Source organism: Periophthalmus magnuspinnatus, chromosome 6 (genome assembly GCF_009829125.3).
Source record: "Periophthalmus magnuspinnatus isolate fPerMag1 chromosome 6, fPerMag1.2.pri, whole genome shotgun sequence".
Lineage (NCBI taxonomy): Eukaryota > Metazoa > Chordata > Actinopteri > Gobiiformes > Gobiidae > Periophthalmus > Periophthalmus magnuspinnatus.
This window is the reverse complement of record NC_047131.1, coordinates 5,465,937-5,490,371: the sequence shown is the minus strand read 5'-3', so window position 1 is coordinate 5,490,371 and position 24,435 is coordinate 5,465,937. Positions and strand designations below refer to the sequence as shown.

Below are 24,435 nucleotides of genomic sequence, written 5' to 3'. Positions count from 1 at the left end.
TCATAGCAAATACTTCCTTCCTGATTTGAAGGATTTTGTGAGGACCCATTCAAAAGATGTAATATCTTTATTTTAATATTTTGATTTTAACTGCATTATTGCTATAGCAACAAAGAGCCGTGCCAAATCCTTCAAATCAGGAAGAAATCCTTGTGCCTGAAATCCATAAATAGACCTAGAACAGTATATCATTTTTATTACCATTCAAATGCCAAGTTTACTTAAAGGTGCAGGTAAAAATCTCAATCATTTCTCTCTCTCTCTTTTTTTTTTTTTTTTTTTTTTTTTAGAAAATTCCAGCATGTTTATTATCCTCCTTCAAAAGCAAAGATTAAAATCCTGGGAACATTTTGCGCTGCGTCAAAATAACTGACCCGTATCCAGGAAAGTGCGTGTTGTTGCCGTGAGACCGGATGGCACGTTTTTCCAGCCGGAGTTTGAGATCTGCCCGGGCTGTTTTTACGCTGTCTCTTTGCTATAAATTAAGTTTCATATTTTTCCTTTTGCACATGTGGATCATAGTGTCCTTGGCCTGGCTCATTCCTCCTCTCAGGTTTCTTTAAGAGGGAGCAGACATGTTGAAATATACTTTGTTTTTATACCTGCGGAGATAAGTGTCAGAATGGGTTAAATGGAACAAAATAAGGCGGGAATAGTTTTGAAATATCCATATATTAACCAGCCATAACATGACTAGTGTAATGAGCTGATATTTTGTTTTTAGTTCAGACATTTTGTTGTTCTTGTAACTGTTTGTGTGTTGTTCTTGTTTTTGTTATGTAACTGCTTTTGTATGTGACACTTGGTTGCTATAACGACAAGTTTTGGAGACCGGCTGTTGTTTTACCTTTGATTTGGTGCGTTTCTGCAGACCAAAACGTTACAAAAGATACTCTCTGCATTTAAGATATTGTTTTAAATATCGTCATAGTAAAAGTAATAAGATAATAATAAGAGGATGTCCAACAGTGACGTTTACATGCACACCAAAATTGTGATCATAATCTGATTTCCGGAGTTATCAGACAACTGAAATGACATGTAAACAGTCCCATCTGAGCCGAGTAATCTAATTTCTCTCAGGTTTTGACAGGGACAATTGTGCAAAAGGGCAAACTAATCAGATAACGCTAATGACTGAAAGAATTGTACTTTGTCTTCTCTCTAAAAATGAGGAAACATTCGTAATATGGTGATATGGTTAGAAGCTCATTCAAGTTGTTTTTACATGTGTCCCTTTTAATCTCTAAGTTTATTTGCTTTTTTTTTTTTTTTTTTTTTTTTTTTTTAACCAGTAGAAGGCAAATGCAAAAACTGTCCCGTCCTGTCACTCTCTGTGCTCTCTGGTATTCTTCTGTCAGGCCAAAGCTGGGACACCATCAGACAGCAATAACATAGATAGCGTCTAGTTTAAGTTTGACTGGTTGTGATGACTAGATGACTGAGCGTGGTTGCTGAAGATCAAACCCAGGACCTTCTCACTATAAGGCAGCAGCACTATGCCACATTTGAACCCGAGCTTACATAACCTGACTGTCTGAGCTCAGATGTATTGGGCTTGTGTCTCCTGTTATTTATTGTGTTTTGCATTCCTCAGGCCGATGTGGTTTGACTGATGCACAGGCACTTTATATCTGTTATATTGGACTGTTTCAACTCAACCACAAAGCCCACTGAGGTTTATGTGTTGGCTCCACGTATTGATGTGTTACAGTTATATTATTATTTTCTCCAAGAATTACAAAAGATTTTAGTTGGACAGCTTTCAAATGTACTTCAAACACGTATTGTGCGTTTACTAGCCCAGCCCTAGCCTCAGACATTATCACACACTAATTCCATGAATGTTATTCTCATTGACGTTATTTATTATTTTGAAAAAAGCTTTGCAATACAAGACAAAAAGAAACTCAAATGTATTCAATTGTAGAGCTTATCGTTTTGGTTTATGAATTACTATGTACAGATTTCTCCCAAAATAGCAATGTTTTTCAGTAGATCATGAGGATCTAAATAAAAACAAAAGTGCTATTCATTAAAAATAATAACAATGATAATAAATGTATAAATATGTACATGAGCCTTGGTGTAAGTAGAGTCCAGTGTGCCTTGTTGTCAGATGAGCCGTGGCGCTGGCTCGTCGCTCGGTGTGAGTGTAAACCTCCTGAAGCACAGTCCTGTCTGTGAACTTCAGGTGAATCAGTGGAAACTATGTGCTCTGCTCCTCAGGCTCCTCAGGCTCTGGAAAATATCTCACTACATATGTGTGCTTTGTTTTTGTGTGCGCCCCATTGAGACCCCATCTCTCTCTCTGTCACTTTTCGTTCTCCTTCTCTTCTCTCTCTCACACACCTTTCTTTCTCGCTTCCACTGCTATCACTGTTACTGATCTGGTTCAGTCTTGGTTCAGACCTGGTTGAATCCTGGTTTAGACTAAGTTTAGTCCTGCTTTAGACCTGGTTTGATCCTGGTTTGATCCTGGTTTAGCCCTGGTTTAGTCCTGCTTTAGTCCTGGTTTAGTTCTTCTTTAGACCTGGTTTTATCCTGGTTTTGTCCTGATTTAGTCCTGGTTTAGTCCTGGTTTAGCCCTGATTTAGTCCTAGTTTAGCTCTTCTTTCTTCTCTTCTCTCTCTCACACACCTTTCTTTCTCGCTTCAACTGTTATCACTGTCTCACTTGTCTCTCACACACACTCTAGTCTATCCCTTCTTCTGTCTCTCTCCCTATTTGCTCTCTTTTGTCTCCCCCCTCTTCCTTTCTTGTTCACTCTTCTGTCTCTCTCTTACACTTCTCTCTCTTTTGTCTCTCTATCCCTCTGATGCTTCTCTCTCGCACACTGTTGCCTCTGTACCTTCCCTCTCTTTTGTCCTCTCCATCTTTCCTTCCCTCTACCCTCTCTTCCTCTCACCTCATCCTTATTCTCCCACTCTCTTCCTCTCCCTCATCCCCTCTCTCTTTTCACTCTGTTTCTCTCTCTCGCTCACCGTGTGTCTTGGGAGTTGAACCCTCTGTACATTTGAAAAGGAGGCGTTTATGGTTTGAGAGTTCGTTATCAAAAATGCACATCTTAAAATAACGCTGCTGCAGCCTGTCGGAGTCTCGGAGTCTTTGGGCTTCACTGTTTGACATTTTGTGGTTAAATGTGTGAATATACGTTATATAAATATGTCTGTGGTTCATGGTTTTGGTAAGTTGATGAAATTATTTTAAATAGACTCAATAGAACTGTATAACTGCACAGCAAAAGACACAACTGACAACTGGACAAATGAGGGATTACACAGACTTTATGAACTGCACTTATCACTGTTCTTACAACCGAAATGTCACGTCTGTTCATGGGTTTCAGTTTCCTTTTGTACAACTTTTTAAGAACGTTTTCCCCATTCAAAAGATATAATCTGTGTTTTAAATGAATTGCCATGACAACAGCCCCAATAAGTCCTTTTCATGATTCTGAAACTCATGAATAGAGCTCAAGTCGCCAAGTAAAAGTATTCTTGGTTTAATGAATTGCTTGGCACTAGAAAAGCTCTCGAAACTATGAACAAAGACGTGATATTTTCAGACACTTAGAAACTACTGAGCATGTGCAGGTCATTATTTTACATTTGTTCATTGTAATCTGTGATGTTGATCTAAAACAACATAACGGAAACAGATCTACTGACATCCTGTTTGAAACTGCAGAACTGAAAGGCCAAATACTTTTTGAATAATCAGAAGTACAGAGTAGAGGGTGGGGATAGGGGGTAGGTGAAAACATACATTTATTGACCACTCAAGCTTCAAATGCAGGACAGTGAAGGATGACTCAAACATGCAGGTCCAGTCCTGGTTTAACCCTGTTTTAGTCCTGTTTTAGCCCTGGTTTAGTCCTGGTTTATTCCTGTTTTAGTCCTGGTTTAGTCCTGTTTTAGCTTTGCCGTAGCTCTGGTTTAGCACTGATTTAGTTCTGTTTTTATGCTGAATTCTCTCAGTCCTGGTGGTAGCTGTGCTGGTTTGAGGCATACAGTCATGTTCTTGAGTAGTCACAGTCCCATTGACCTGTGCTAACCTGACCTTTGACCTCAGGGTTAAACCTCTGGCACTCAGAGTTTATACAGTGGTTGAGTCTGTGTTTGTGAACGTGTGAGGCCTCTGCACCTCCAACAGGCTTGTTTATTTGAGCTACTGATACAATTTACAACTATATCCATATTTAAAGAAGACATAGTCGCAAGTTTGAGCTCAAGGGGCTCAAAGGCGCTCTACCAGATTTTTACTGTCTCAAAAATGTGAAAAATATTAACTAATTCATTTTAAACAGTTTGCCGTGGTCCAAAGTTATTCCTCACTTACCTTATGCATTATGAGCACCCTAATTACTCACCACGATGAATTTACAAAGCTAGAATGGTGATGGTAAAGCTAACAACAACTAGCATGCTAATATGCACTTCCAGATTATTGGAGAATAAAATGCATTGTAACTATGCAGCACTCAGCAGGCATATTTTGACCTCAAGAGCTTATGCAATACATTTGTAGTGGGTATTTGCTGTTCAAATACATGGAGAAAAATACAGAGCTTTTTAAGGAAACATATTATGTATAACTACGACTACTGCTCCTTTTGTTTTTGATTTAAGCATCTAAACTTTTCTTTGTCTATTTTGCATTGAACATTTTTTACCTGTGAGGCAGAAACGGAAACAACACAGAGTTTGCACAGTGATGATGGCTAAATGATAGAGCCACTGAAAACACAGGGACGTGAGCGTGAGAATGGGCCATTATATGTGTCCCATATCATTAAAGGTCCTATATTATGTAAAACTGACTCCTGCGAGCTTTAAGCCATGTTATAATCAAAAACACACCTGGAGTTGCATTTTGTTTCACACATGTTTGAGCAACCCTTTATTATTAGTCTGTCTACATCTCCAAAGCTCAAAATGCTCTGTTCCACCTTGTGATGTCATGAAGTGGTAGTTTTCAAGTTATCAGTTAGCTTTTACTGTTAGATTAGCAGAGATAGGTAAATCCACTGCTGAAATTATCCAAATGATTCTAGTGAAGGTGTGTGGAGTTTAAAAACACAGTGGAGCACTTCCTGTATTATGACATCACAAGGTGGAACAGAGTGTTTTTTGTTTGAGAGAAGAACTCAGTCTAAATCTGCAGGGTTTGTGTGTTCAACATATGTGAATGAAACAAAACACAACTCTAGGTCTGTTTGTGATGAGAAGACAACATTATAACATACATCAGGCCCTTTAAACATGTTATTCACTGTATCATGATGAGGTGTGTGTGAATGATGCATTGTGTGAGTCAAACTAATTGTATATAATTTTATCTACTGACACACTTAGTATAATTTGTGTTTATCGTCTTGGGCTAATGGCTCATTTAGAATAGTGGGAGATCTAGAGAAGCTTCTTACCGCTGTGGAAATGTGGGTGAAATTGTACTTAAAGGTTTGTAACTGTTATATTGGAGGGTCTGAATGAAGATATTGCTTTGCCTGACAGGTTCCACAGTACGGCATTGAGCATATATCTTGCATTTATTTCATTACAGGGGTTTAGAATTAGCCCAAAATACTTTGAAAAACATATATGCGTTTCTCTGTGTTGGGTCACTTCTCTATAGATCTGACCTGAAAATTGCTCTGGGGCCATCTTGCTTGTAAATTTAATGCCACACTGTAGGATATTACAGCAGAGTAAAAACATCTCCATGAAAACAAGCAGGTGGTGGTGGACTCTGGTGGAGCAGAAAAGTTATGTGTATGTATATATTTAGATCATACCAATTGTAAATGTGTGATTTGTTTCATTCATGTATGTGTCAGTAATCCTCAAACTGAGTCTGTCTCCAGATTTCAAAACATTGATGAAAACGGTCCTACATCAGACTGATCTACAGACAGTGCTTAAATTTATGCATTTTAGCTTTTTTGATGGAAGCTGCCAATGTTTCAGCTTCACACAAGTCACTTCACTTTTCAGTGTGGCAACAGATGCAACAGATGCAACGCTACAGCGTCCTCTGCATCTTCAATCTAAATCTGTACAAAATACAGGAATATAATAATGCAAATAACAAAGGAAGTTAAATATTTCTTCTCACATTTATTATAGTGAATGAATGCACCCCTCCCTCAACATTCTCTCTTCTTTCTCTTTCTTTTTCTCTTCTTTCTCTCCTCTTTCTACTCCTTCTCCCTCCTTTCTCTCTTCTTTCAATTCCTTCTCTCTTCTTTCACTCTCCTTTCTCTCTTCCTTCTCTCTTCTTTCACTGACCACTCAAGCCTCTCTCTTCCTTCTCTCTTCTTTCACTGACCACTCAAGCCTCTCTTCCTTCTCTCTTCTTTCTCTCTCATCTCTCTTCTTTCTCTCTCATTTCTCTCTTCCTTCTCTCTTCTTTTACTGACCACTCAAGCCCCTCTCTTCCTTCTCTCTTCTTTCTCTCACTTCTCTATTCTTTCTCTCTTCTTTCTATTCCTTTTCTTTCATTTCTAGTGAATGAACTCTCCACTATGACACTATTGTCGTTCACAGCAGTTTTCCCTCTTCTCATTCCAGTATAAACCTGTACATCAGGGTCTGTCCTTGTTAAATACAGAGTAATGTGCATATTTATCTTTGACCTGGATTATGAAGCCTCTACAGATGAGCACTTCAGTGGCTTTAATAATGATAATCTCCAGTGGGCCATAATCACCACACAGTGCACAGAAGCAGGAACAAGTGACTAATGTGTTGACTGGAGTTTACAGTTTATAGGCCATTACAGCATCTGCTCAGACGCACACAATCACATGCAGCTGTGTGTGAGTCCAGCACCTGCTCTGGAACTACAGGACACCACTGAGGTCAGAGGAAGTGCTGTAGTCCTGGATTAATCCTGTTTGATCCTGATTTAGTCCTGGTTTAGTCCTAGTTTAATCCAGTTTGAAATTCATTGAGTGTAGGCACAAATGTTATGGCAGATCTTGTTTCAACCTGATTTAGTCCAAGTCTTGGTTGAAATCCACTTGAAACCTGGTTAAATTCTAGTTAAATTCTGGTTTAATTCTGATTAAGCCCTGATTTAGATTGGGTTTTTCCTTTGTCCTGGTTCAGACCCTGGTTTAGTCTGAGTTCAAATCTATTTAAATCCAGAATTCCTGGTTTAGACCTGGTTTGCTGTTCTTCATAATTTAGTTATGTTTTCGACCTATTTATCCACTGGTTTAGTTTTAGTTTAGTCCCAGTTTAGTTCTATTGTAGTTCATGATTTCTATTGTATTCGTATCATTGAAGAGGGCAATGCATAAGTCTAAGTGCCCTGGTTGTAGCTGTACATAAGACCTTGTTTTGGACTGATTACAGCCCAGGGTGAGTTCTGGTTTAGTCCTAATTCAGCCCTGATTTAGTCCTAGATTTAGTTTGAAATTGTGGCACGATGCATATGACTATTTGTCTGTGTTAAACTTTGCCTAATTGTTCATGGTTAAATCCTGTTTTAACCTGTTTAATTTGTCAAATGGAGCCAGGACAAACTGGACCAGCTTTAGTCCTGGTTTAGCTCTGGTTTAATCCTGGTTTAGCCCTGGTTTAGCCCTGGTTTAGTCCTGGTTTAGTCCTAGTTTAGCCCTGGTTTAGTCATGGTTTAGTCCTGGTTTAGCCCTGGTTTAGTTCTGCTTTAGCCCTGGTTTAGTCCTGGTTTAGCCCTGGTTTAGTCCTGGTTTAGTCATGGTTTAGCCCTGGTTTAGTCCTGGTTTAGCCCTGGTTTAGTCCTGGTTTAGTCCTGGTTTAGTCCTGGTTTAGCCCTGGTTTAGCCCTGGTTTAGTCCTGGTTTAGCCCTGGTTTAGTCCTGGTTTAGTCCTGGTTTAGCCCTGCTTTAGTCCTGGTTTAGTCCTGGTTTAGTCCTGATTTAGCCCTGCTTTTGTCCTGGTTTAGTCCTGATTTAGTCCTGGTTTAGCCCTGGCTTAGTCCTGGTTTAGCCCTAGTTTAGCCCTAGTTTAGCCCTAGTTTAGTCCTGGTTTAGTCCTGGTTCAGTCTGAGTTCATCATAGATGTATGTGCTTGAGGGGAAGTGGTCTGGGACAGGTTTGAGTTTCACAGCGACACATTAACAAACTAAACGTTGCGGAGGTGACTAACGTCTGTTCCCAGAAGCCCATCCCATGTGGAGATGTTTACTCCGGAGCAGACTAATTACTGGTTTCACAGTAAAAACAGTGGGGCTCCGGCTGCTGACCTTAGACCGCACCGAGACGCAGACACTATGAACAATATGGATGTCATAATGGCTGGAGAAAATGCATTGTTTTTGTACATTGTGTTGCAATATATCCCAGGTCCTACTATGCTAAACTCAATTTTTAAGTTTTATTTTTATTTCTTCATCAAAAACATAACTCAAAGGTACACTATATAGCTTATCTATGGGGACAAGCAGGTGACACCACTAGGCTAAGTTACAGGTCAAAGCTGTGGAGAGGCAAGCCCACTCACACTAAGAATGTATGATTTTTAAGGTATTTTTGAGCAGTAAAACAGATGCAACAGTCCATACTATTCGTGCGTTTCTGCTCCCTGTTTCTAGGATATTGAGGAACATTGTATGCAAAGCAATAATGTCTCCATGGATACAAGCAGGTGGCTGACTCCTCATCAAAAAAGTTACAAATGAACCTTTAAAGTCAAGACACTACCAGAGACTCATCATATTTTGGGCTCTTAAACTGCCTTCACGCCTCAGCTAACCAACTGAAGTACTAGCTGCTACTGTTTCACATTTCCTTGTGGTAAAGCCAGAATGCTACTGGCATTTAAACTGCTACCTGAAGTTTAAATTCCCCTCAATCTGATTCACAAAGACTTTAATGACAGTGAGCCGTGTGTTTTATATCAGTGAATATGGCTCTATCAAAGGTAGGACCCTGCTGTGACCTGCTTCCTGTTTATTAAACCATAGTCTTTGGTGTTAATTCCTTTAATCCTGGATGTACCGTAAGCCTGTGATATGTTTGTGTGTGCTCTAGGCTGCTGGTGGGGGCCCCCTTCGAATCCACTGGGAAAAAACAGACCGGTGATGTGTTCAGGTGCCCTCTGGATGTCAGGAATAATGTAAACTGCTCCAGACTCAACCTGGGTAAGTGGCAATTTTGTCTACATGTAGTTTCAAAGCAGTCTAATAGGATTTTAAGTTGTATTATAAGAGAATGTGTAAGGTCACAGCAAAAGAATACATTTTACACACGTTTCAGCTCTAATTCCTTCCCATATATTCACTATCCTTCCTCTCTTTTTCCTTTACTCCAAAGTCTGGTAGCTCCATCTTCATCTATAAAAGTGCATATATATATAATGCTAATTTTAAATATTTCTTGCCTCCCATAGGTAAACTGTCGCTGGATAATGTGTCCGAGAGGAAGGATGGAATGAGTCTAGGGATGAGTCTGACCTCTAACCCCAAAGATAACAGCTTTGTGGTGGGTCTTGAGAATCATGATGCAAAGCAAATAAAATTTCTCTGCTTATGTACCAAATGTTTGTTCCTGTTCTCCTGGTCTGCTCCAGACGTGTGGGCCTCTCTGGTCTCATGAGTGTGGGAGCTCCCTCTACAGCACCGGCATCTGCACCCGAGTAGGACGCAACTTCAGGCTGTCGCACACCATTGCCCCGGCCCTGCAGAGTAAAGTCATTCATTTACTCATTCATGAAAGATTAGACTAAAACATGAGTCTTATGTTGGAGTTGTTATGTTGTGTTGTTATATTGAAGGCACAATGAGATCAGATCAACTGATCATCATTATGCAAAAATAAAAATAATAATAAAGTCTGTGCTCAACAGTTGTGGCTGTCACCACTCGCTTCCATAGTTAACATGTCACTTCAATCTGGAACATTCCCAAGAGCTTTGAAAACTGTGATTATCAAGGTTATCAAGCCTCTCCTAAAGAACAGCAGTCTTGATGCCACAATATTGAACAATTACCGACCGATCTCAAATCTACTGTTTTTAGGGCAAAGTCCTTGAAAAAGTAGTTTACCAACAGCTTATTAACTTTCTCCAAATGAACAACTCCTTTGATGTCTTCCAATCAGGTTTTAGACCCCACCACAGCACTGAGACTGCTCTTATCAAGGTGACAAATGACATCCGCCTGAACACTGATGCAGGCAAAGTCTCAGTCTTGATCGTGTTAGATCTGAGTGCTGATTTGACATTGTGGATCATGGGATCCTCTTGCAGAGACTAGAGGACTGGGTGGGCGTCTCTGGTACTGCACTAAACTGGTTCAAGTCCTGTCTAGAAAACAGGGAGTACTTTGATGAGATTGGAAAATGTGTCTCAGATAACATGTCTCTGAGCTGTGGGGTGCCATCATAGGTCATATCTGTGGAGAGGTTGAAGCCAACATCTAAAACCAACATGTTGTTAAACGTGTTTTTTATCTATTCAAACAGATGTTCATAAATAAATGCAAAATAGATATGCTTAATGCTATACAACCACTACTACTACTACAAATACTACTACTATTAAATAAAACCAATCAATCAGTCAAACAGCAAAAACAGAAACATGACTTTACAACAATATTATACCTTTTAAATACGTAACATCAGTTACGACATAGATGAAAAACCTCCATCAAACATTGTACACTTACTATTCATGATGTAACAAATAAACAAACAAACACATAAACTGCACTTCTCTTTTTATGGGTAAAGTGAATCTTGGGAATTTTACTTCCAGAAACACAACACCAGCATTATGCCATATAACTAACCTGTGTTGTGTTCAGGGTGTGAGACGTTCATGGACATCGTGATTGTGTTGGACGGTTCAAACTCCATCTACCCCTGGTACGAGGTGCAGGACTTCCTCATCAACGTCCTCCAGAAGTTCTACATCGGCCCAGGTCAGACGCAGGTCGGTCCCACTGCTCAAACATCTCATATTAAAGAGAAAATCCAGAGGGCATGAAATGCTTTTACAAACTGAACGTAGTAGGTCAACTATAACATACATATGTCATTATTTTAATTATTTTTCCAAAGATCTATTGGCCTCAAAATAGAAATGCGATCACTGACTGCAGCTCTTCATAGTGGCATCTGACTGTACACAATATTTACCAGAACACCAGGTGCCCGGGTGGTTAAAAGTTCATAAAATTAGATGCACTGTCATCATCAAATAAACAAACAGAAATAACAGTTTCATAGGTTCAAATGCAAACATGAGGCCTATCTTTCTGAATCTACTTCACCCCTGCTTTGATGTGGCTCCCCCTGCAGGTGGGAGTGGTGCAGTACGGCTCCTCTGTGGTGCATGAGTTCGGTTTGGGGGAGTACCTCACGGTGGAGGACGTGGTGGAGGCGGCTCGGAGCATCGACCAGAGAGGAGGAGAAGAGACCAGGACGGCTCTGGGAATCAACGTGGCCCGGTAACAACAACTGTCTGTTATTTAATCATGAAGCTAATTGGAGGCACTGCTCTGTCTGAAGCTCTGTTACAAAAGTTTGAGTTTAATCTGAGCTTTGTTTTAATCATAGTCAATGGTTTTAACACAATCTGACCAGAAATAATTGACTTAGTTGGTGAGATGATTTGTGCTGTTCCTTTCAACAACATTAAAGACACATTAGCACGCATTAGCCAACAGTTTTCATTTAGTCACACCATGGATCTATTTTTAAAAATGTGGCTAGGATATTGCCAGCTTAAACCTTAACGAGTTCAAATCGTCTACAGCCCAGAAAGTATTTTTCCCATAGAGCACAATGTAAACACAAACTGGTGGTGATCAGCTGATTAGGAAACCATAGTTTTTGTAGTTATGTATGCAGAGATTATTATTGACTATTTTCAGATTTAAAGTTTTTCTCATTTCAAAATCCTTCAGTTGACTCCCTCTACGCCACTCTAGCCCCCTTTGTATGTGTACCAAGCCGCTAAAGACTAAACTGGCACCACACCACCACGCGCCACTGAGCTCGGACCATTCACTTAAACCCATGGCCCTTTCCAAACCCCAGGGCCCTGTCCAAACCCCAGGGCTTGAGTCACACTTCAGTTGAAAACATCCAAAAGGACCATAAATGCTTTGCTTTAGGTTTCAGAAAAAAGTTTTAATTCATTTTGTATTTAAAAAAAAAACACATGGTTCATTCACCTGAGTTTTCAGACTATGTAAAACTGGTGTTGTGCTTGTGTCCAGGAAAGAGGCGTTTAAACGAGGGGGGCGTCCCGGAGCCAAGAAGGTGATGATCGTGATCACAGACGGAGAGTCCCACGACAGCCCAGACCTGCAGGACGCAGTGGGCCAGAGTCACAAGGACAATATCACACTCTACGCCATCGCTGTGAGAACTACACTGTACACACTCCAGATTCTACTGATACTTTGCAGCTGATGACATCAGCAGTCCCTGGGGGTGTGATGCTAACTGAAGGCACTACTCTGTCAGAAGCTTTATTAGACTTTAATCTGAGCTTTGTTTTAACACAATCTGACCAGAAAGAACTCAGTTGGAATTACAACAGGTGAGCTGATTTGTGCTGTTAAACAAGTCTCTCACACATAAAATTAGTCACAAGCTAGCTAGCGTTAGCAAACACTTTTTCAGTTTTTGTTGGAAACCAAACACCTAAACAGAACCACGAACGCTCACCACAGGCTCCTGAAAATGTGTTGTTTAAATCCATTTTTCTTGAATTTTCAGGCAATAATACAAAATTTTTTGACAGCGTTTCCCAATGTTTTCATTATGTCTCCATGGTAACTGCTGAACATTCCACCATAGAGATACATGTAGGACACCCTCAGCGTGATGTCACTACAAAGTATCAATAGAGGTTATGCAGATGACATCACATTAGGAGTGAGTGAAAAAAAATGAAGAAATGTCAATGACAATTATGACTATGTGCTATATAAATGTGCTATATAAATGTGCTATATAAATAAAGTTGAATTGAATTACATTTTTCCTGTAAGAGCTCCGAACACATCTAACATGTGAAAGAGCTGCTACACTCTAATAACTCTAATAACTAATAAAAGTCTCCAACACTCTGTCAGTAGAGTTTATTTGACAGAACTCAAACGTGAACATGCTCTGGGCCCATGATGTCATGGGGACAGGTGCAGACTTTCTCCTCTGGACCAGTAAATGTGAACACGGCCTTTTTCTCTGTGGTTCTTCAGGTCCTGGGTTCCTACAACCGCAGAGGCATAAACCCGGAGGCGTTCCTGAATGAGATCAAGTTCATCGCGAGTGACCCGGACGAGCAGCACTTCTTCAACGTGACGGACGAGTCTGCGCTCAAAGACATCGTGGACGCGCTCGGGGAGAGGATCTTCACTCTGGAAGGTGAGAGATACTGGGCTTAAAGGGGAGATGAAATGGAAATGTGACTTTTATGAGCTTTTAACTGTGTTATAATTGTGTTTTGTGGTCAAACCTTCTTGTCAAGCTGTTATAGTATCACTTACCAACACTGAGTATGAAGTAAATGAATAATGAGTTGTGATAAAGTGTTTAAATCCATTTTGTATTTTTTCTTGAGTTTTCAGGCGATCTAAAAATGTATGAGGCTGTGTTTGCTAGTGTGTGCTTTGTGTCACCATGGTAAATGCTAAACATTCATCCATTGACATATACATACAGTACACCCCCACTGTAAAGCATCAATTTGAAATAAGAAATCATTTAGAATAACTTCTTTCCATAGCTAAACAAAAAAAAAAAAAAAAAAAAAAAAAAACACAAATTCTGTATATGATGTTAAGTGTGTAAAGGTGGTGTCTGCTGCAGGGACCAGCAGTCAGGGACGGGGCTTCGGTTTGCAGATGGCCCAGGCTGGATTCTCCTCTCATGTCGTCAAAGTGAGTTCATTTAAGTAAAATTTTATATTATTTAAATTTACCAAACCTTTATCCTGAAATAAAACTGTTAGCGTGGCTTACTCTTTCCTTTGTACAAGTCCCAAACAGCATCTGCATAGTTTCTTTTGAGTAATTATCCTAAAGTAACTTTCCAGAGCTCCAGAAATCTAGTTTTAACTCAGATTGTGCATCTTGAATTTCAATTTCATCCTCGTCCCGTTGAGATATTTGTTACAGAACGAACAGCTCAGAAATATGTCACTGTTGGTCCAGGGCAAACTGCGCTCCATCAGAAACCTGCAGAAAAAAGACATCTTGGAAACTCTGTAACGCACAGCAGATGGTTTTGTTGAAAATGTAACACTGCCAGGACCCCCCTCCCTCCCCAACTACCCTTTCTCTCTCTCTCTCTGAGTCTTCTGTCGGTTTCACTGTACTTGTTTCTTCATTTACAAAACCATGTAAGAAATTATTTAATGTCCCAAACCTTGATATTGATAAAGGCAAATATTGGTGATTGGCCATAGCAGCATCGTAGCCAAAGCTGTTTATATGTGTAGCACTCTTAAATTGTGCAAATTATCAACTTTGAACAGCCAAGAACTCTAACTTTTGTTACATCCAGTTTAGGGAAAAGCACAGACATCTTCCCCGTCCACAAATGCGCCAGACAAAACACTTACGGTATGGCTATTTTGGCTATTTAGGTCGCCATGTTTGTTTTGATTTGCTCGGGCACTCCATCTTCGCCCACCACAACGCTGCGCTGTGATTGGTCTGAACCACTGGTGTCCGGGACAATCGCACCAGTGGGAACATACCCTTCCTTCCCTCTTTTCCCACAAGCTCACATCACATTCATTTCAAAATACCGCCTGGGGACCTGTAGGCAGAGGCACAAATCGTCACCGTAGTGGGGAGTTTCCTGGACCGAAGTTTTGAAAGTGTAAAATTCATCAGATTAATGTGGAAAAGTGTGCTCAGAGGATCAGGTACAGCGCACAGGTATTTCACATGAGGTAATAGGAGCAGGAGCAGCACATGTTATAAAATACCAAAACGCTACATCTACAAATCAAAATAATCCCTCAGTGGATTCTTTAAGTTTCCATTGCTCTTTCTGAGACATCACAGAACATTCTCTCCACCCGAACGTCAGATCCTTTTGATTCAAGCCTTACTTAATCCAGGCGTAGAGTATCCAGTAAATGCGGCAAGACGAGTCATTATGAAATCATGCAGTGGAAACACAAGTGCTCGAAATATTAACAGGTAGCGGACCCCCAACCTGGACAGCTGTAGTGCACCTTTAAGAATTATATTATCCAACATGGCCCAGTCAAGTCACAGTAATTTTTCTCACTTTCCCAACACATTCCTAGTATTTTATTATTAGTATTTGACCCGCTGATGTGGCCGATAACTGATCTTTGCAGTATCGATATGCTTTTAAAATCGATTTCAAGGCCCACAAATGTATCTTAGTAGTAGTTAACAAATGAACGTTTCACTTTTGTAGAAATAATAACAAAATGTATTTATCTGGGACACAAAATAAATCGTTATATGTTTGTGTCTCATGCATGTAACACTCTTCTATTTCCATTTTGTCTCTGTTCAAAAAGACCACACAGACGACAGCCGAATGGAAATAGTCGATGGAATAAAAATCACAAATGCTGCATCAGTTAAAAGGAAAAATCATGTAGTGACTTTTACAATAGCCACAGTCCAATTTAGATCATTGTTAACTCAACGTGACAAAAAATGTTTTATAGAGATGACATAATCAAAATGTAAAAAAAATCTAATATTGCAGATTTTCACCAATAACACATTTTATCTGTAAATATTCCTGATCTAGACCCTTCAGTCACCATATTTTAACCTTTATTTGCTTAAACATGTATTATAAGCAGGAGGTGGGTAGTACTCAGTTACATTTACTTGAGGAACTTTTTAAAGAAACTGTACTTTTCTAGCAGCATACTTTTACTTCTGCTTGAGTATTGAGTAAAAGTTGTAGTTCCTTTTCCCTCATTTTTGTGTCTATCTTTTGAAAACACCAGATTTCGTTCATAATTTAATGTTTTGTTTGTCTAATTATATTAACTTTAAATTATTACTGTATTTTCCGTATTATAAGTCACTGTTTTCATAGTTTGGCCAGGGTGCGACTTATACCCAGATGCAACTTATATGTGAAATATGTGAGTTTTGGCTACTCTACCTATCTCTGGTTATAAAAATGTAAATGCACAATAGAAGTAACACTTGGACCAGTCGACTCAATATTGGCTGTGTATTTGAATCCTAAAATGATCATTAGTTTCAGCCCCAGCCACATCTACTGCATTATAATGTATTAATGTATCTCTAGTGTACTGTCGTCATTGTCCCTGTACAACTATTCCTCAAACTTGGTCCTCCTTTGAACAGATTTACTCTGGATTTGGGCTCCACACGGGTTTTCCAAATGCTCTCAGATACATACCTCAAACAGACCCCCGCACTGGCTTCAAATCTTTTACAGTGATTTATCTGGACCAAAATTATAACCATACACGCCCTGCCTCCTCCCTCTTTTGTCTATAGGAGCAAACTGCATTGGTTTAATTACGTTTATGACTGTCGTTTTATAAAGAAAGTGAGAATACATCAGGAGGGTTTGATAAGACTCACAGAGGAAAATGTCGTGTATTTAATATATATGGGTTCATTTAGGGTAGTGATTTACTGGGAGGGCGGGTTTTAAAGCGGTTGCTGGATTCGTTTGGTGATAAACATTTTTATAAAGAACAAATGTGGATGAATGCGTTTGATATGAAGAAGAAAGGTTCCTTGTTTTATCTTTACAGAGCAAGTTCTGGAAGTAAATATCCCATAAATTTCTCACATAGACTTTGAAATAGAATGAAAACATAAATAAATCAATCGATTAATGAATTAAAGTAAATTAAATTGAAAGAAAAAAAAATTAAATACAATAAAATCTAATCTAATTAAAATGTGTATAAATACTACAAGCCTTGATAGCCAAAAAACAGACTCATATCAAAGCACGTTTTATTTGCAGAAGATAAAACTGGACTTGGTTTTAATAAAAGTGACAGTTTGGTCTGAACACTGAAATAAGTGGCTAAAAATCTGTTTAATGACATGAACTCGAAAAACAAGAACATACAAATTGTAAAATGTACTTCAATATTGAACTCGACTCCACAGGACGGCATTCTCCTGGGAGCAGTGGGGGCGTACGACTGGACCGGAGCTGTTTTAAAGGAGACCAAACAGGGCAAAGTGGTGCCTCCAAAGTCCTCGTATCAGGACGAGTTCCCAGAAGAACTAAAGAACCACGGGGCTTATCTGGGTAGGAACCTCCACTCTCTGAAAACACCATAAACGTGCTATACTTACAGAAAAGCTCAAGCTTCACATCTGTCACTGATCAAAACTAAACTGTAAAGATGCACTGCGTAACTTTTCTTGTAGCGTGTCTGCCATTTGGAATGTTACACAGTATGACATGACAGGCATCTGTCTTCCATTTATTCAACAACAGGCATTTTTGAATAACATTCTTACTGTGAGCGTGGTCGCCTATCCATAGATCTGATCTGTAACTTAGCTTGGAAACACCATTGCTCATCTTTATGGATATATATATATATATATATATATATATATATATATATATATATATATATATAAGTTTACTGTCACAGTGCAGAACATTCTAGGCAAAGCATGATCAGTATATGCTTCCACGGTTATTTGATCTATTTTTTCCTCCTTTGGGTTTATCATTATGTAGAATGGCCTTATGGCGTAATCTCATCGTAGATCTGGTTTAGTCCAAGTTTAGACCACGTTTAGTCCTAATTTAGACCAAAGTCTGACCTTATGTTCTGTGGTACTTGGTGTAAACCCGAGCTCTTGTTCTGCAGGGTACTCGTTGAGCTCTCTGTCCTTGGCTCTGGGCTCTCAGCTCTATGTGGCCGGGGCTCCTCGTTTTAACCACACTGGAAAAGTCCTCATCTTCACCCTGAAAAACACTGGGAACCTCACCGTCCTACGCTCGCTCCCAGGGGAACAGGTACACAGCAGCTATAGGGTTGTCTCCACGGGGATGTTATTGCTTGGTCTGGAATGTTACACAGTATGGCATTTAAGTGTTAATCTACCGAATAATTACATGTCTTTTTGCATGTTTAACTTGAATTCATTGTGGGCTCGCCTCTCCACAGATACAGACCTGTAATTTGACCTGTTAACATCACCTATTTGTCAAGCACAGCTCCATTAAATGTTGCATGTCTCTATGGGGATAAATATGTGTAATGCCATACTGTGGAACAAGCAGGTGGTGGGCTCAAACATGGATCTGGTTTAGTCCATATTTAGACCTGGTTTAGTCCACAGTTAGACCTGGTGTATTCCACATTTAGACCTGGTTTAGTCCACATTTTGTCTACATTTAAACCGAGTTTAGTTCACGTTTAGATCTGGTTTAGTACACATTTAGACCTGGTGTATTCCACAGTTAGACCTGGTTTAGTCCACATTTAGACCTGGTTTAGTCCACATTTTGTCTACATTTAAACCGAGTTTAGTTCACGTTTAGATCTGGTTTAGTACACATTTAGACCTGGTGTATTCCACAGTTAGACCTGGTTTAGTCCACATTTAGACCTGGTTTAGTCCATATTTTGTCTACATTTAAACCTAGTTTAGTCCACGTTTAGACCTGGTTTAGTACACATTTAGATGTGCCTTAGTCTACATTTAGACCTAGTTTAGTCCATGTTTAGACCTGGTTCAGTCCACATTTAGACCTGGTTTAGTCCACAATTAGACCTGGTGTATTCCACAGTTAGACCTGGTTCAGTCCACATTTAGACCTAGTTTAGTCCACATTTAGACCTGGTTTATGCTACGTTTAGACCTGGTTTAGTCCTGATTTACTCCATGTTAAGACTCGGCTGGATTAGTAGGTGTTAAGTCTTGGTTTAGTCCTGGTTTAGTCCACGTTTAGACCTTAAGACCTGGCTAGTTTAGAAGTGGTTTAGTCATGGTTTATTCATGGTTTAGGCCTAGTTTAGTCCTGGTTTAGTCCTGGTTTAGTCCTGGTTTAGTCCTGGTTTAATCGATTTATTCCTAGTTTAGTCCTGGATTACTTTGCACGCTGCTGAGGTGGAAACTATGTGCACGTGTGGGACACATGGAGTCTGGGATGATCCAGATTCTTGCCCAGAGGATCAGAGGCTCATTGAAACCAGATGGAGAGAATTCACTCTAAAATGTTTGAATCAATATTTTATTTACTTTTGAGATACAGACACAAACTAAAGCATCGAGAGACAATATCTGAGTTATATTCAAAATTCATTTAGGAAACATTCAAAATAATCAGTTAATTCTGTGAGTACATTTCTCACTGTGGGGATAATATTGCAGTTAATAGGTCTGATATTTGCCTTGTGGAAAAAGTCATATTCAAACAACAACACGGTGACTGAGAGGAGAATTACATCTGTAAAAACATTGACTTGGGATTCAGTGACACTGAGCAGGGGCCAGGAACAATCACGCACAGTAGCAATGCTCGTAGTAAATATAGTAGTAGGAGTAGATATAGTCAAAGTTGTGGAGATTTTGGCCCAAGGATTTATAGTTTGAATCCTGTTAAAGGCATTGCAGACTGTTTTGATCTTGTTGTGAGCCTTACTTGTTTGGATGTGAGGTTAGCATCCATTTATCCTGTATCAAAAACATACCTGGAGTTGTATTTTGTTCCATAAGCAGGATTTAAATTAATTATTATGTGTTCAGGTAGAAGTCGTGCTCAGTTTTTACGTCTATAAACCATCGCCTCGTTCTCGTTTCCATCAAATTGTGTTCGTTACAACTGCATGTGTGTATTAGCATGCCGGTCACGTTTCTTAAATAGTTTTTTTCATTCCCACTGCAGCCAGTAGATATCGTACAAAAGATAACCTTAGACACATGCTGTACTCTGGGAATATTATCACAAATTCAGCACAGTTATAGCAAAAGAGCATAAAGGATGTTTTTGGGGTTCATATTTTGCATTTTGTTGTTATGTGTTCAGCATTATTGCCCCTAAAACAAAAGCTGTGGTGGTTTGTCCCAGATTGGTTCATACTTCGGGAGTGTCCTGTTGTCCGTGGACATAAACAGTGATGGACAGACAGATGTCCTGCTGGTGTCTGCGCCCATGTTTTACAGCTTGGGCAGGGAGCAGGGCAAGGTCTATGTCTACGGCATTAACAATAAGGTGAGGCAAACTTCTGATTCAGGTTTAATTCACCTCTAAATCAGACTAAACTACCTCTGTGCTGCTGTCTTTGGTGTAGTTATCGTTTAACCTGCAGGGGGCACTGGAGCCCTCCGGTCTGTCCCATAACTCGCGGTTTGGTACAGCACTGTCTGATCTGCCCGACATGAATGGAGATGGTTTTAAGGAGCTGGTGGTGGGCGCACCGCTGGAGGACGAACACCAGGGGGCAGTGTATGTGTTTCACGGGCAGGACAAGTCCATCCAGCCACAGTTTAAACAGGTACATTTAGGACACATATTAAGCAAAGTTGACTTTTTTAAGCTTTTAATCATGTTATAACATTGTTCCTCCACAAAAACATACATGGAGTTGTGTTTAGCTTCATTCACACTTGTTTGGTGAATCCTGTTTAGTAAGTCTACTCCCTCTGAACCTCACAAAAACAACAATTTCTCAAGGTTGTTACGTCACTGGTAAAAGTCCGCAAGTCTACTGCGATGTCCAGAAATTATCACCAGACTGATTCTAAGTATTTCTGTTGTCAAATCCCGTTCATTACAACTTCATAATATTCAGTAACAATACAATATAATGCATAATACTTGTGCTTGTTCTCCCTGTGTCAAGATTTAGTCAAATAATTGTTTTAGCTTTTGTTTTAGATGAAAATGTAATGCTAATATAATCCATAACAATTTTTGTCAGCCAGGAAATATATTTTTATTGAAGCTGTGGTAGAGAGATTGGTAGATTTATATAGTCATAGTTTTTATAAAATTTTTTAGTTTTAGTCATCCAAAATATTGACAAAATAACTATGATAAAATAGAGTATATATAAGAAAAATATACACATTAACACTATATAATCACTACTGTCCAGATGAGCATGCAGATAACCGGCGCCCTCTTCTGTCTCTGTAGAAGATTACAGCCTCTGGTTTCCGCTCCGGGCTGCAGTACTTTGGCCAGAGTCTTCATGGAGTCCTGGACCTGAACTCGGACGGACTGGTGGACCTGTCTGTGGGGGCCCTGGGGGCCGCTGTCATCATCTGGTGAGTTTAGACACAATCACAAAATTATAAAACTTTGTAAAGCTTTTCCAAAACATGATAAAAGTTGCATTATGTGGCAATTCTGGTGAAGGTTCGGCCACCTGGTTGACTCCTGGAGATGTTGTTGTTTTACCTGGGATGTTTCAGAGTGTGGAATTCAGCTTATCCATATCTTCATGGAAACAAGCAAGGAAGCAAGAATACATGTTTTTCAAGATATTATTTAACAATAAAAATATCTATATTGCATACAGGCGAGTTTACAGTCATACTGTGGAACATTTCAGATAAAATAATGAGCAGATGGTGCCCCCCAACCAGAATTTTAACTCTAAGTCAAGGATGAATATTGAAGTTTTAGTGTTTTATTGTTTGCTTGCTTGCACAGGTCTCGAGGGGTGGTGCGTATCCAGGCACGATTGACCTTTGAACCTGAGAAGGTCAACCTGTTTAACAAAGACTGTGTGCGCGGAGGTCGAGAGGTCACGTGTATGTCTGCTACTGTGTGTCTGAGTCTGGAAGCGCGCACCAGCAGCCAGGCCAGGACCGATGTGGGTGAGTGCGACTGTGCTGTGACGGAAATACCAACTATATTCAAACTACCTCTGTCGCTATCTATGTTGCCCAACATTCTGTAGCAAAAGAAGGTTGAAGTTTGTACATTTTTTAGAGTGAATACGTTTTACCACTCCTCCATATGTGAGATCTGTAAGGCAGGCCATTAACTGTGTCAGAAAGAACTGAAGAAGCCGTTTGGATGAGTGCTGACAACTTAAGCCCAGTTGACAGAATTCAATTTTCTTTCTTTCTTTGCTATGGATCCAGTCCCAATTCTTCGTCCAGGACTGGGGATTACAAAGATAACAGTGTTTTGTGTGAAGAAATTATTTTACTTTCTAAGCCCACCTCTACTTTTATGTAAACATAATATATGAAAGCCATAAATCATGTACTGGACTGTTGTAGATCTATAAGATGTAAATGCATTCTCTCCCTGATCTGTCCCTTGTCCCGGAGCAGCGGCCTGGTACAGTCTGGTGTTAGACGAGAAGAGGTTTCCTCCCAGAGCCGTTCTGGACGAATCCTCTCGGACTCAACCGCGTAACCTCACTCTGACCACCGGGGGACAGCGCTGTCAGAGACTGGGCTTCTCTGTACAGGTAAGAACCAGAATTAAAAACTATAAAGGACTTTAAAATGTAAAATATTTTGCTTGAATAGGAAACAGCAGATTATGGACGTCCGATTGCAGCGGTGCTGGAGATAGGGCTGAGAAACAAAGAGGAAGGAGCCATTTTGGATCCAGACTGGCCCACAACTCTGAGGGCCGAGGTGAGGAACTTACTTATTGTTTTAATTGTTTACTCAACTTTTTCATCTTTATGCTAGAATAGAAATTTCTTTTTAATTTCTGACCTTTAAGTCTTAATAATTACATATATATTAAGTTTGCGTAGGATATAAACTTGACATCACCACCCCCTTTTAGTTCTAAAGTGAAATAAAATCATTCATAAAACTCCAAAAATGTTGCGTTCCCCACTGGAAATGTGAAAATCTAATGCTGGCATTTCATTCAGTGTGTCTTAGATTCACTGTTCTGTTTGTGTTTTGCAGCTCCCTTTTTGGAACGGCTGTGAGCAGGAGGACAGCTGTGTACCAGACCTGATCCTCAACAGCCACACGGACCTCCTCACTCTGCAGTCAGTAAAGCAACACACAAAACTAATAATCTGAACTATTCTAATCATCACATGAAAGGTACAAACAGATACCTGCATTACCCAAACTTTATTCAGCCACAAGAATAATACCACAAATAATAAGATGTAAAATCATTTCTATTTTTGTGAAATTTGTCAAGATGAAACACTTTGAGATGAGATTAGAAAAAGGAACAGGGTGAAAGAGAAGGTAAAAACAGAACCTCAAGTCACAAACATCCATGAACCAATCCAAAAGCCAAGTTTGAGGACACACTGTTAAAACATGCTTAATGCTCATTAATGCTGCATAATACGGCCTCTTTAATACCCTTGTGTTTGTGCCACAGTGGCTTCTGCAGCTCTGTGGAGGGGGCGGTGTGGTCTGTGTGTCACCAGCAGAGGGAGTCAGACACGCAGCAGTACGTGATGGAGGCTGGGAGGAGGAAGGTGGTGGTTGTCGCTCACATTGAGAATCACGGAGAAAATGCGTACGGAGCGACACTTCAGATCAGCGCATCAGAAAACCTCATCTTCAACAGCCTCATCGTCAAGGTACAGCGCTCGTTTAAAAGTGTACTGCGTGACTTTATTTGAAGGAGTGCGTGTCAACTTTGCGTTGCCATGGAGATGTTCTTGCATTGGTGATGAGCAGGTGATGTATCCTCCGCTAAAAACTCATCACCAACTGATCATTTGTAGATGCTCTATGGAACTTTTTTCATGGAGGGTACATAACCTGCTAGTTGCTATGGAGATGTTATTTCGTTGTCTGGAATGTGCCACAGTAAAACATTGTCTATCTCCATGGAGACAAGCAATTACAGTTCAGATCTGTGGAGAGGTAAGCCCATTCACAGTGAGACCTGTTGTATGTTTTTAAGGTATATTTAAGGTATATAAAAAACATCTGTAATTTACAAAATAGCTATGCTTAATGCCATACTGTGGAACATGTCAGGCTAACAATAACATCTCCATGGAGACAAGCAAGGGAGGAGCTTCCATCAGGAAAGTTACATCATGCACCTTTAATTCAGTTCTGTTTAATCGGGATGAGTTTATTTGCCAAAACAGTTGACAGTTATACAGATATACAAATATACAGTTATACAGTTATACAAATATACAGTTATACAGTTATATAAATATACAGATATACAAATATACAGTTATACAGTTATATAAATATACAGATATACAAATATACAGTTATACAGTTATACAAATATACAGTTATACAGTTATATAAATATACAGTTATACAAATATACAGTTATATAAATATACAGTTATTCAGTTATATAAATATACAGTTATACAAATATACAGTTATACAGTTATATAAATATACAGTTATACAAATATACAGTTATACAATTATATAAATATACAGTTATACAAATATACAGTTATCCAAATATACAGTTATACAGATATATAGTTATACATTCATACAGTTATACAGTTATACATTTATACAGTTATACAGA

General features: G+C 39.5%; 1 protein-coding gene across 1 annotated transcript in view; it reads left to right on the top strand.

Annotated features, from left to right (window-relative positions):
- itga11b (integrin, alpha 11b) overlaps positions 1 to 24,435 on the top strand; it is a 42,248-nt gene that overhangs the window by 10,767 nt on the left and 7,046 nt on the right. Inside the window, exons 3-20 of the mRNA XM_055222506.1 lie at positions 9,019 to 9,128; positions 9,377 to 9,468; positions 9,557 to 9,671; positions 10,794 to 10,921; positions 11,290 to 11,438; positions 12,213 to 12,357; positions 13,203 to 13,368; positions 13,813 to 13,883; positions 17,109 to 17,253; positions 17,831 to 17,979; positions 20,038 to 20,181; positions 20,261 to 20,464; positions 21,109 to 21,239; positions 21,628 to 21,794; positions 22,260 to 22,399; positions 22,461 to 22,571; positions 22,857 to 22,942; positions 23,293 to 23,497. Of these exons, the coding sequence (XP_055078481.1) occupies positions 9,019 to 9,128; positions 9,377 to 9,468; positions 9,557 to 9,671; positions 10,794 to 10,921; positions 11,290 to 11,438; positions 12,213 to 12,357; positions 13,203 to 13,368; positions 13,813 to 13,883; positions 17,109 to 17,253; positions 17,831 to 17,979; positions 20,038 to 20,181; positions 20,261 to 20,464; positions 21,109 to 21,239; positions 21,628 to 21,794; positions 22,260 to 22,399; positions 22,461 to 22,571; positions 22,857 to 22,942; positions 23,293 to 23,497 (2,458 nt within the window). The remainder of the gene's footprint in view (positions 1 to 9,018; positions 9,129 to 9,376; positions 9,469 to 9,556; positions 9,672 to 10,793; positions 10,922 to 11,289; positions 11,439 to 12,212; positions 12,358 to 13,202; positions 13,369 to 13,812; positions 13,884 to 17,108; positions 17,254 to 17,830; positions 17,980 to 20,037; positions 20,182 to 20,260; positions 20,465 to 21,108; positions 21,240 to 21,627; positions 21,795 to 22,259; positions 22,400 to 22,460; positions 22,572 to 22,856; positions 22,943 to 23,292; positions 23,498 to 24,435) is intronic.